This window comes from Archocentrus centrarchus, chromosome 15 (assembly GCF_007364275.1).
Source record: "Archocentrus centrarchus isolate MPI-CPG fArcCen1 chromosome 15, fArcCen1, whole genome shotgun sequence".
NCBI classification, from domain to species: domain Eukaryota; kingdom Metazoa; phylum Chordata; class Actinopteri; order Cichliformes; family Cichlidae; genus Archocentrus; species Archocentrus centrarchus.
Window position 1 is genome coordinate 20,656,757 of NC_044360.1, and position 13,112 is coordinate 20,669,868.

The following is a 13,112-nucleotide window of genomic DNA, read 5'->3' on the forward strand; positions in this document are numbered from 1 at the left end:
TAAGCCTACAAACAAGACTCCTGTCCAATACTTTGGAACAGTTTGTGTTTGTTATTGCAGTCCTAATGTAATTACAGTGTTTGCCTGATTGCACTGATGAATAATGCATCGATATGGCATAGTCATTTGCAGAGAGTTGACCCATTCAGCTGACAAGTAGCAGCATTAGCCCTAATTTTGGAGTCGTGTCTCTGGCAAAGACACAAAGACAATGAGTTTTGTCACTACATTTACCCTTTTATTCTGTTTGGGTGTCAATGAACTCTTTGGTTTGGTGATTATCACAGTGTAAGCTACCTCGGGTTAATCAGAGATGTTTAGTTGAAAACAGTGGGCAGTAATGTGTGGAATTTAAGCTGAGGAGAGGTGAGTTGGGTGAGAGTTCTTTTTTGGTCTGTCACTGAGTTTATACTACTTAAAGACAAACAGTCTTCTGCCTTCTGGTGCTGAACAATATTTTGGTGGAAAATCTGGCTACCCTCCATTGCGGGGCCACTGTGGCATCAAGTATCTCAGCAGCTAGGGCAGCTTTTTAACACTGTCTATTTGTTCAATAAATTCATGGTGAAGTTTCTGTTTGTTTTACACTCTGGCTTCATGCCTAAAGTCAGGACTGCATACTCTGAGCCAAGTTTTATCCCCTCGGAAAACTTAACATGCTGGAAGCAACAATGGAGTGTAGAAGTGAGTATGGTTATAATGGGTGAACATGATTGAAAACTAGCATATTACTGTGCATTTAACAATAATGCACTGTCATAATTCACAGTAAATCAGTGAGACCCAAAGACTGTCGTAGTAGAAAATGAGTGTGTGCAAGCTGTGATTAAAGAGTTACGAGAATAAGTCCATGAAAACCAAAAACCCAACTCTATTTAAATTTGGCCGATGTCCCCATTCATTTTGTGCATGTCCAGACAGATTTCAGTGCAATACACTTGTTGAGAATAAATTAATTTAATATGGCAGCTATGTCTTTTATATCAATCCAGTTTTGATCAACTTCGAACAAGAACAGTGATTCATTCACAGCTGTATGCAGAGAGGTGCGTGGGAGAATCTATGATGAGCCATAGTAACAAAAACACCTTTAAAATCTAATGGAAAGTATACAATAAATATGTATTCAAAAAGAATACATATGTGTTTGAGACTAGAAAAGGAACGCTATCATTTGATCAGTTGATCTATATTAATGGCCCCACACAGATACGTGGTTTAAGAATTCAGCGCCTTTTCTTGTGTTCACATTTTATAAGCAGTTCATAGGAAGATGAATTTTTAATTTGAGCGATCGCTCCCTTTCGGGCACGTCTGTCAGTGTATGAGTTAAAAAACCATGTGACTGTACTGTATCTCTGAAAGTGTCATTCTGTCTAGAGGCCTCCTGCAGCTTCACTCAGACAAAAGCAGATTAATAGTATACTGCTGTCTCCGACTCCAAAGACAGATATCGGGATCAAAAGATTAGAGGGATTTTCCCGTAGGGTTTTTGCCTTGTTTAAATACATTTGCTCCTGACTGTCAAAGGGTGTTTGCGAAATTCTTTGACACCAAACTCCTCCTTTAACGGGATTCATCTTACAGCAAATAAACATATTCGAACATCCATGTCACACACACACACACACACCCACTCACTCACTCACACAACCTTGTATCAAACTGAACCATACCGCATGCTTCTTATAGGACCATATGAAACTGGCATATGGAACTTACAGTATATGAAATGCATAACATATTGCTGTTCTGCTGAAGTGCAACCACTGACCTGATTATACCATATTATGTCATATGTGTATGAAATCCTGCAGATATGTGGTGTTCAACACATTTTTATTCTTTATTTTTTACTGGAGATGTGTCCACATCAATATGTTGATGTAAAAATATATTTCAATTTGCATAATATGATGCGCAGTATTTTCTATGTAGTGTGATTGACTTGAGCTCCCTCAAATAGATACAGAACTAGAAGGGCACTTGTAGACTGCAACCTCTGCCAAGACCATATGCCCTGACCCACAATTTTAAAATAAGTGAACCGAGAAGAGAGACAGACAGACGGACAAAGAGGCAAAACTGATCACACATCTCTGCCTTGGCTCTTGCCTTCATGGAGGAATAAAACTGCTTGGAAGCAAAACTCTTTAAATTCCAGACTGTGGATGATGTTTTCACTTTGAACATAATTTACCTTTGAAGCTACTGGTTGGGTGTCGTCATTCATGAGCGCCGGTTGAAATGCTAAAAACAGGGCAAAAGTGCTGCACCATAATTTGAAACCCAGTCTGTCAGTGATAGAGAGAAGACAAATTAGTTTTCAGGGAGAGGTTTCATCACCTGCAAAAGAACCTTTATGACAATTCTGCTGAGATCATGTGCAGAAGGTGAAGAGGCAGTCTGCATAATGTTTATCACTTCTTCCTGAGTAAAAAAAACAAACAAAATATGATATAAACTACAAATTCATTAAGCATACGTATCAAATTGTACCTCAGTCAAAACAGATCATTGGTTGCATTTTCGCTCTGACATTTTAGTACAGTTCTTTTCTGCCACTTATAATGGAAGAGGATGTAGCTTAATGTTAACAGTACTAAGAGCTTAGCTGTGGTTAATGCTCAGTGCACTTTATTAATGCTTTTTTTTTTTTTTTTTTTTACTTTAGCTTAAGAGCCACTCTTCAGAGAGGGATTTGTCACACGTCAACAGTGGCAGCTGCGGCAACTAGTTTCCTCAAGCAACTGCTGTGCACGCTTTCCTAGAAAAGATGCATTGTGAACATCGGCATATATTGCTTCAGCATGAAGCTGCGAGCCCTGTTGCAATTGCAGTTACAAATATGCTGAGCCCATACATACAAACTGGAGGTTTACATTGATTTCTTAATTCCTCTGCTTGGCCTAATACTCCTGCATCACAAAAAAGATTGACTCCACATCTGTAATACTATCCTAGATATCTTCAACTCTGGGATTAAGGTTATTAGAATTCTGTATAAGCTGCTCTGATTATCCTCTTGGATCATTCCAACCCACAAGATGTAAAAGAATGGAGAGATCCCTCAGCGCATCTGCTCATACAATCCTCTCTGTTTTGTCCTTCTCATTGGAAATATCTGAATTGGACTGTATTATCCACCCACCATCTGTCTGAAGAAATATGTGACTAGACATAAGTCATCACAATTTCATTGATTAGCTTCTTCTAAAAGTCTTTACATTTGGGGAAATTTATCTTTGTCACTGCCTAGCAGAGTTTGATGACAAAAGTGTTACCACTCTCCTGTCTGTCCATAAAGAATAGGGAACATCCAGCAACTACTTAGATTATAGGTCAAGCACTAGAATTAAGTTCACCCGGCTGTATTCAATGGAACCCAGTATCTGCCAGCTTTTATATTTTAAGCTCCTGAAGTTTTTACAATTTGTCACAATGATACAAACAAAATACCGTACATTTCCTACCCGATGTCATGGGTGCTTGAACAGGATGTGAGGTACCCCTTATTTCCATTTATTTCTATGTAGTGTGATGTATATAGTTGTATTTCCAAACTTGGCTGTTGAATAGTCTTTTTCAGTCTGCACTGGTGTGCAGTGTTCTTTTCCAGATTTCTAAATGTATTCAAGCTTTTGCTACAAATAAATGGGTGTAAAGCTCTGATTGAACGGAAGCTATTGACAGGATAGAATTCTTAGTATGTGAATTTTATTTGATTTATTTGATAATAATACATTTTATTTATAGGTGCCTTTCAAGACATTCAAGGATATCTTACAAGCAATGAAATACCAAAATAATAATGTGCATAAAATAACAGTTAGATATACAATGTGAAAAGTTTAAGTACATCTGACCCTAAATCTGCAAACTGAACTGCATATTTCTAAGACTTAAAAGCATAAACACACTGAACTGATTTTAAAAATATGTTTTACCACAAAAGTATTTTGCATTTCATCTCAATCCAGTTCCAGCTATAAATAATACACTGCTCAAAAAAATTAAAGGAACACTTTAAAAACACATCAGATCTCAATGGGGAAACAATCGTGCTGGATATCTATACTGATATGGACTGGCTAATGTGTCAGGAATGAAAGGATGCCACATTGTTAGATGAAAATAAAAATTATCAACCTACAGAGGACAAAATTCAAAGACACCACAAAAATCAAAGAGAAAAAAGGCTAGTCCATTTTGCCAAAATGTCATTGCAGCAACAGAGCATCACTGACCTCCTGGACAGTCTGAGATGTAATCTGACAGCATTAGATGGACTGAAACATAATGTCCCAGAAGTGTTCTACTGGATTTAGGTTGGACGAGCATGGGGGCCAGTCAATAGAATCAGTTCCTTCATCCTCCAGGAACTGCCTGCATGCTCTCGCCACATGAGGTCAGGCATTGTTGTGCACCAAGAGGAACCCAGGACCCACTGCACCAGTGTAGGGTCTGACAATGGGTCCAAGGATTTCATCCCGATACCTGATGGCAGTCAGGGTGCCGTTGCCTAGCCTGTAGAAGTCTGTGCATCCTTCCATGGATATAGCTCCCCAGACCATCACTGACCCACCACCAAACCAGTCATGCTGAATGATGTTACAGGCAGCATAACTTTCTCCACGGCTTCTCTGGATCCACCTCTATCACATGTGCTCAGGGTGAACCTGCTCTCATCTGTGCCAGTGGTGGGCCTGCCAATTTTGATATTCAATGGCAAATGTCAGTCAGGCTCCATGGTGCTGGGCAATGAGCACAGGGCCCACTAGAGGATGTTAGGCCTTCGGGCCACCCTCGTGAAGTCTGTTTCTGATTGCTTGGCCAGAGACATTCACACCAGTGGCCTGCTGGAGGTCATTTTGTAGCTCTGCAGTGCTCATCCTGTTCCTCCTTGCACAAAGGAGCAGATACTGGTCCTGCTGATGGGTTAAGGATGTTCTATGGCTCTGTCCAGGTTTCCTAGAGTAACTGCCTGTCTCCTGGAATCTCCTCCATGCTCTTGAGACTGTGCTGGGAGACACAGCAAACCTTCTGGCAATGGCATGCATTCATGCACTATCCCAAAGGAGTCAGACTACCTTTTCAGCCTCCGTAGGGTCCAGGTATCACCTTATGCTACTAGTAGTGACACTGACCCTAGCCAAATGCAGAACTAGTAAAAAAAAAAAAAACTGTCAAAAAAGATGAGGAGGGAAAAATGCCAGTGACCTCCACCTGTAAAACCATTCCTGTTTTGGGGGGTTGTCTCATTGTTGCCCCTCTTGTGCACCTGTTGTTAATTTCATTAACAACAGGTGCACATTAAAGCAGCTGAAACTGATTAACAACCCCCTCTGCTACTTAACTGACCAGATCAATATCCCAGAAGTTTAATTGACTTGATGCTACACTCTGGTTAAAGAAAATCTTCATTTAACTTTTTTGAGTGGTATATTTCTGTTAACAATTTCACAGTAGCTGTCAGGCAGTGATACAGCCATATTTTCCAAGCTACACAAAAATGAGCGTGAACACAAATTCATAGATTTGATTTTGTGACTATTTTGAATCAGTAGATTAAATTTGCTGACTATTTAACCAACTCTGGTCTCCTGCCTGTGTTGAGGAGTTTTAGCGGGGTGATACAATAAAAAGGTAATATGAACAGACCCTTGTGTGGAAAGCAAGCGCGTACCTTGTGACCATCCGGATAGTGGAAAGATAAATTAGAAACAATAGAAATATCCGCATCTGTGGGCACTATCAATTTCCATCAGAGTAGCTGGTCACTCTGCCTGTTTCCTCTCTCTCCACACTTACTGTTGCTTGAGGAGGATAATGGGGTAGAGGGTAAGCTGTGTAATGCCACTAACACTCCTCTGGTAGAAAGATGCATTAGGCTTGGCTGTGCTACTAAGAGATGAGCCTTCACTTACATTCATTATTCTTGATTTGGTCTAAATTGTAATTTAACAACAAATTGATTCTGTGGCGGTGCTGACCTTTGCTGCAAGGCTTTTACATTTTCCCTTAAAATGCCTGCGTGACGAGGGATTTTAGAACAGCCTTCCTGCTACTATTTTTCAAATTGACAACTGCGCATTGGGCTGGGAATGGATTTGATGTCTTTTGTTCTCTGTTATTGGATGTGTGGTGATGACATTTAGAGACAAATTTAGGGAGATTTCATAGTTTTTTGAGTTGTGTATTGAACGCATTGAAGCATTTGAGCAATTTTTACATTAAGGTAGGCTGTGTTTGTCTAGTTGCTGGTAGACTTTTCTCTGTTTCAGTCTGGGAGTCTAAAATAAATGTAACACTTTTTAGACACAAATAATTGTGTTATCCTGTTAAATTAACACTGTCTATTAATGTTACAGAAGGCCAGGACTGATAAGATTTGCTGCCTAGCTCCCATATTGATGTTTTATTATAAGCCATAGCTGCTAGCTGCTACCTTAATAATAACAGATGGGTAGTGGAGCTATTGGAAAATTTCTAATAGTTAAACAGCTAATGTGTGGGCCAGCCAGGTTAACATTTATGATAACTATTTAATATTCTCAAAATTCCTTACAAACTCTTGTTCAGTGTTGTGAACGTCAACTACTTTAGTTCTTATGTAGTGTGTGTGTGTGTGTGTGTGGGGGGGGGGGGGGGGGGGGGGGGGGGGGGGGGGCTGTGTGCCTACCTGTCTGCAGCAGATCTGTGTCAACTGGAGGAAGCAGAGATGGCGCTGTTGGTGTCCATACTGTCGCTACTTTTACTGTTACTGTTTGTGTAGTACTGCAGTAAATTCATTGTCTCATGGGAACTGTGGGAGCTGAGATTTCAGTGAGAGGTCCATGGACTTTCTGAAGAAGTACTCAGAAAGATCCTTTTCAGTCAAAACGGTATCCTTCAAGAACAGTAGATAGTGAACAGAAACTTTATTTGTGGTCATGGCCCAACGTAACCTCCGATGTTGGCTGTCAGCGAGTGATCTCCTGGATTCAGACTTTTCACTGTTCTTGTTCTGAGCAGCTAAACTTAAGATTGTTGCAGTTTGTTGGCATCACATTTCATAGTCTATAATTTAAAGTGTTTTCAAGCAGTTATTCATTGCAGCCATTTGAGACTGTTAAAATGCAAAGTTCCCTGTATCTTTGTTAAAGGGATGTACAAATATTCACAGAATTATCAGCAATGAGACTTTCAGTTTCAGGTTTTCCACAATGAATATTTGCTGCTGACCTACTTTTTCAAAGCAAAACTGGCATGATAAACTACTTCTTTTTTTGGCTATTTAAAATGGAACTGAACGGCTTCATTATGAAGTCTCGGGTGCTTAATAATTCATCTTACTGAACTTTATTTAACATATTGCTTTATTTAATTACACTGATGGTACACTTTACATATTTTACATAATGCTCTTATTTTAGTGACTCTGTCACATCCTAGCTGACCACTCTGCCCAATAAGCACAATACTGTGAGACAGAACTATGTTACATAAATAATGACCGCATGAAATATAAATGTAGAACAGTGTGGTGTCAAAAAGGAACAGTATTCAGTCTTTCACATTTCAATTTGAAGCCTTTTAGAAGAGAAAATCAATTTGTGTACGAGCTGCTAAATATTTATATGTAGATTGCATGCACGCACACATGCATACATGCATACATACATACATACATACATACATACATACATATATATGTACATATATTTTTTTGTTTGTTTTACTTTGTTGTGATTCACACAGTCTTTAGGGAATTTAGAGCAAATATTATTCATTTTGCTGCGGTTGAACCTGTCCGCAGCCTTCAAATTAAACATCTTTAAAAGCACAATCATAATAATTTTGCAGGATTCCAGTATTATTATGTATAATAGCTGTTGATTATTTTCAAATGTCAGAGAAAAGAACCAAAAATATCTGACCAATTTCCCGTGTGTTTTAATATTTCAATATATATTACAATAATTTTGACTTTTCATAATGAACCCAAATATTGCTGTTCAAAAATACAGTATGCTCTTAACAAGTACACTTTGTACAAAGCTAAAACTCTGCAATGCTGATGACATTAAGCATAGATGACAAAAGGCTGATTCAGGTAGACATGATCTTATAAAATTGTCAAATGGCAGAGAAAATGAATTATATCTATTGCTGGATGTTGAGTCTAGTGAATGTGACACATGTTCCTTTATGTGAAGTGTACTGCCACTGAGATCCTGCCAAAACTACTCAACCAACTGCATCCAGACACACTGTAGAGACATGTGTGCCTTAATGACATTTTGTACAGCTGGGTGACGGTACCCTGTGCAGTAAAACAGTGGACTGAGCATTGTTCGTTTTCCTTTCTATGGTGTGTCACTTTATATTTAATCAGTTGTCACAGTTGTGAGTTTGCAGTCGGAGGGTCAAGATTCTGTAAAGGGTTGGAATAATGTCTGCAGAAGGCAACGATAAAAGAAAATCAATTTATAGACTTCTTATCCTCCAGATGTTTTATTCAGTGAGACATTAACTTGAATAGTAATGTAATTATTTTCCATGAACCGTACACCATGTGGATGATCAACAGCATAAGACCATCAGTGATGCAGATTGTATGATAGACAGTTGAGTGCATTTTGGTGTAGTGTTACCAGCACAATAGCACTGGGATCACTTTGTCAAGGGGATTAAATGGATTTACGTCTCTGGATTAGAATGTAACCAGCTGGGTACATTTGTGCAAGAAAGTTTGTGTGTTTGTGTGTGTGTGTGTCAGAGAGAGAAACATGGCACATTTTAATGGTTCCCATCAATTGGTGCTGCAGTTAAAGGGAAGCTTCTTTTCTTCTAAACACCAAAAAGAAACCTCATTGGCTGCCCCTCCATCTCTACAGAATATTTGTTTTTATTATTATTATTTGGTTAATTAGGTTTGCTCACGCTGCTGGACACAATTGTCATGAATAGATGTCAGACTTGCTCTTCATATTCAAACCCAGATGAGGTTTAGAATTATGTGGGGATAATGTGCTCAGATCAGATTTAATATAAGGACACGAAATGCATTCCTGTCAAGCTTTACTTGTGTAATAGCAATTAATAATTATTTCTCTAAATCAGATCTTAATTTGATTGTGATCATCATTATTAGAGGAAGGGAATCACCAGCTATCAAAAAAAAAAAATCCTCCTGCATAGATCGCTCACTGAATTTAGATGTAATGCAAAGAAGAATGCAATTACTGTACTGTACATCTCAGTGACTTAATTATTAGTTATTAGTTATTGTGGCACAATGTTTACATCACTGTTGGTCTTTGGGGTCTTGACATCAGCCAGTGTTCTTCTTTCTTTCACGTTTCTCATGCAACTGCCAGCTTCATGCTTGCCTTGTCAGAATGCTTTTTTTTCCAGCGGCTTGCTTCTCATTATCAAGCAAAGTTTTTGTGAACATACTGCATGCTTGTATATTTTTTAAAGATTGGCTCTTTTCACAGAAGCCATTCTGACATGTCAGTGGCGTAAACACAGCTGTAATTGATAAAATGATGGTCTCATTTTATTTAGTGTGCCTCATCGTTTGTTTAAGCCAGCATTGCCCTGGCCCATCTGGATGGAACCAGTCCATAATTAATTTTTACTAATTATACCTGTGTTTACCCTGTGATGACACATCCTGAAAGCTACTCTGAAAAAGGCCTGTAGACTCTCATTTATCTGAATGTCCTGTCTTTTCTTAAATTGGAAATAGCCCACATTTCATTCAGACTAAATGAAACCATTCTAATACAAATGTAAATGTGCGTCTGTGCAGAAAGTTCAATCCTGAAGGACAAACGATAAATGAGGCTCTACTATGATTCATATATATAATCAAAAATATTTCAAATGGCATAAAATGAAATCAATCTAAATTTGACCAAAATTGACGTAGTCATGTTTACAAACAAGTGACCTGTTTAATTGTGATAATTTGGATTGATTTTGTGCATGGTGTCTGATTTTGGAAGGGGAACCAGTGGTGATGGTAAGTTTGGGTCAAAATAAATCTGGGCAAGAAACCATTTTAAAGAGGTAGGAGTTTATTTAGTAGCAGAAACTTGGCTTTTGTCCCTATTTGGTCGCATGGTTATTGTAACTGGATTGATTACAGGACCATCTTTCTTTGTTTTTATATATACGTTGCATGTTGGTGTTTTCATGATTTTGGTTCCTTTTTATTTAATCCAAAGTTTAAAGTTAAGCGATTGTGTGCTCATCACATTTATTAATATTTTATATAATTTTCTGTAAGTCTGTTCTTACATTTTAGTGATCAAATATTAAATAACATTGTTGGGTATCACTGATGAATGGTACTGCTGACTGAATATATATATATTTGTTCTTTTAATAGGAAATGTGTGGGTCATTACACATTCTCATTTTTGCATGTTTCCAGTCTAATCATTTACTTCCCCACTGTTAGCATGTTTACCATGCCTGTTTGCTCTTACTTTACCAACATATAATTCTTCACCTGTTTCCTTTATTAGAGACTGATTTCACGTCAGTTTTTTTTTTTCACCTCCACAAAACTCACTTTGTTTGCCAAAATTAGTCTTAGGAGAATTTCATCTGGGAGGCAATTTCCTTTTGTGTTGCCCATATGTGGTCACTGGTCATTGCCTTCACTACTGTGACCAATTCACCTGAATAAGTGACATGAGACTCCGCGACCGGTTCTGAAACCTCAGAGGCATTGCTTTACCACAGCCAGCTCAATTTATTTAGGTTATTTTCTGTTGCAGTGTATTTCATCACATGCAGCAGCTTTTCAGTCAAGAAAAACAAACATTCCACTGAGCTGCTGAAGCAAATAGTTGTTGATATCAAAACTTACAGTTTATCATTTAAAAGAAAAAAAAAAGTCAAATTAAAAAGAAAATGCAGATTTAACAAGCTTAACAGAGCACTATGAACCAGCCTCAGGTTTCAATATAATGGACTTGGTTGATAGAATTAAATTCTTTGAAGTAATTTCAAATGTTCAAAAGGGCTTATTCACTCACAGCTCTGTCCCTGTATTCCAGGTCAATGTATGGACAAAAAGACCTGTGCATACTTTTGTGCTTCCTCTGCAGGGGTTACAATAGGTCACTTGCATGTGATGTTTAAAGCCTTGCATGGTGATGACATGCAATGGCCAGTACTAGTCTGCATGCTGCTTAACGAATATCTTCCTCTTTTTCTCTTTGCCTGTCTGTGCTTCCAGAAGACAGCTATACTGAAGGTGGGTATTAACTGGTTCTAATTTTATGTATTTTTTTAAAAAACATTGTTATGGCTAAGGCTTCTCAAATGAATGTATGCAAATGTTTCAAAAGGGTATTAGTATCGCTATTACTGGAGTGGTAAGTCTGATTAATCAAATTTTCTCTATTATTTTTTTTCTTAGTATTCAGAGAACACTCGCACATTGCCATTGCTTTCAGAGCCGAGATATGGGTACAAGCACTGATACTGGCATGTCCATTTATTGCACATGTCACCTCACTATGATTCTTTTGGGATGATTTGATTTCATTTTTTTGTTTTGTTTTGTTTGCTTTTTTTTTTATTTTTAAGAATGGGATTGGATATCCTGTCCAGCTGTAGCTGAAAACTCACCCAGAGGGTTAATACACCAATTCTGTGCTTACTTTGATTGCCTCATTTAAGCAATAGTCTGGTTTAGGACCCTGAGAGCCAGAACTAACTCCAGTATGGGCTGGTGCAATAACACCAGATTATCCCAATAAATCAGAATAAGCCCTAAAAATATTAATCTAAGAAACACTGTCAAAAGAAAGATTGGTGGATAGCAAAATTGGCATACATAACTCTTTTTAATACATGAATTAAGGGTAAACATTTAATACACTGAATGCAGATTTTTGTTTATTAAACTATTAGCTTGTGGTTATCACAAATCAGAATTAAAGCCTGAAAACATGAGCCACATTTATCAGTTATTTTCTGCGGTGCATTCAGTTTTATTTTTGTTGAATCTTGTCGGTAAGTAAAATGTAATAAAAAGTGAAAAGGGATCTTAATTAATTCCATGCAGACTTTTATTAAACAAGGTTGGTTGTGTTATTTGTATTAAGATTTCCTTAAAACTGAGTGCTACACATTTGAGGCTAAAACTACCTAGAGGCCAAGTAGAATACACAATTTAGAGTAGAAAATGCTCCAGACGATATCTTCATTTTTTTTATCTGTATGATTTTGTTTGACTATGAGTCAAATATTACGTTGATGCAGCTCTATATTTGTATAGTCATTGCTCTTTAAGTGTGGTAGGTGGAATGATCATCTTAGCGAACAAAGGTCAGCCTGAATTTAAATTTATGAATTATATCTAGTAAGTGGATGATGATGCATTGCAACCTGCTTTGGTTGACTAAATGCTCATCTCGCTGACCCTGTCTATGCATCCCCCTCTTTCTCTCCTTCCCACTTTTCCCTTATCCACACTCCTCAAGTAACACAGACATCTGCTCTGAAAGAGATGCCTGCATGTCAGTGTCACACAGCTTCCCATGATCCCTTGTTCTCTGCTGACTGTGCTCTTGTTTTCCTTTAAGGTCTGGCACACCTGATGATGGGCGACCAAGGTATGAGCTCCGTTCCTTTTTCCAGTGATTCCCCCATTTGTCCCTCTTGCTCCCATTGTGCTCAGAAACGTGTGTGTGTGTGTGTGTGTGTGCGCCTGTAAGTCTTGTTCAACATTCAGGCTTGAAGCTTCAGATATGGGCTGTCAGTTCACTTATATTGATTGACCCGGCAAATTTTCACTCTCCCAGTGACTTTTTATTTTTTCACGTCCCCCTTTTCAAGCTCATTTAGCTTTCTACTCACCACTCTGCTGTGGAGCCATGCCATTTCTTTCCATATTTTTTTCTTTTTAATTATTCACATTTACCACATTTTTTTTGTTTACCAGAATTGTGGTCAAAGTAAGGAGACACTTTTGTCAACATCATTTGAATGTAATGTACGGTGGTGGTAAATGGCTTACTGAAACTTTAAGCTAATCCTCATCTGTCCTCGCTTCTATAATGCATGTATTGTCTGCACAGACGGTCTGTCCACTCTAATTTCAT

General features: G+C 38.1%; 1 protein-coding gene across 4 annotated transcripts in view; it reads left to right on the forward strand.

Annotated features, from left to right (window-relative positions):
* Positions 1-13,112, forward strand: part of LOC115792906 (neurexin-1a) — a 255,778-nt gene that overhangs the window by 7,846 nt on the left and 234,820 nt on the right. For all 4 annotated transcript variants that reach the window (XM_030747529.1, XM_030747530.1, XM_030747532.1 and 1 more), the window contains exons 2-3: positions 11,240-11,257; positions 12,594-12,623. In XM_030747529.1, coding sequence (XP_030603389.1) covers positions 11,240-11,257; positions 12,594-12,623 — 48 coding nt within the window. The remainder of the gene's footprint in view (positions 1-11,239; positions 11,258-12,593; positions 12,624-13,112) is intronic.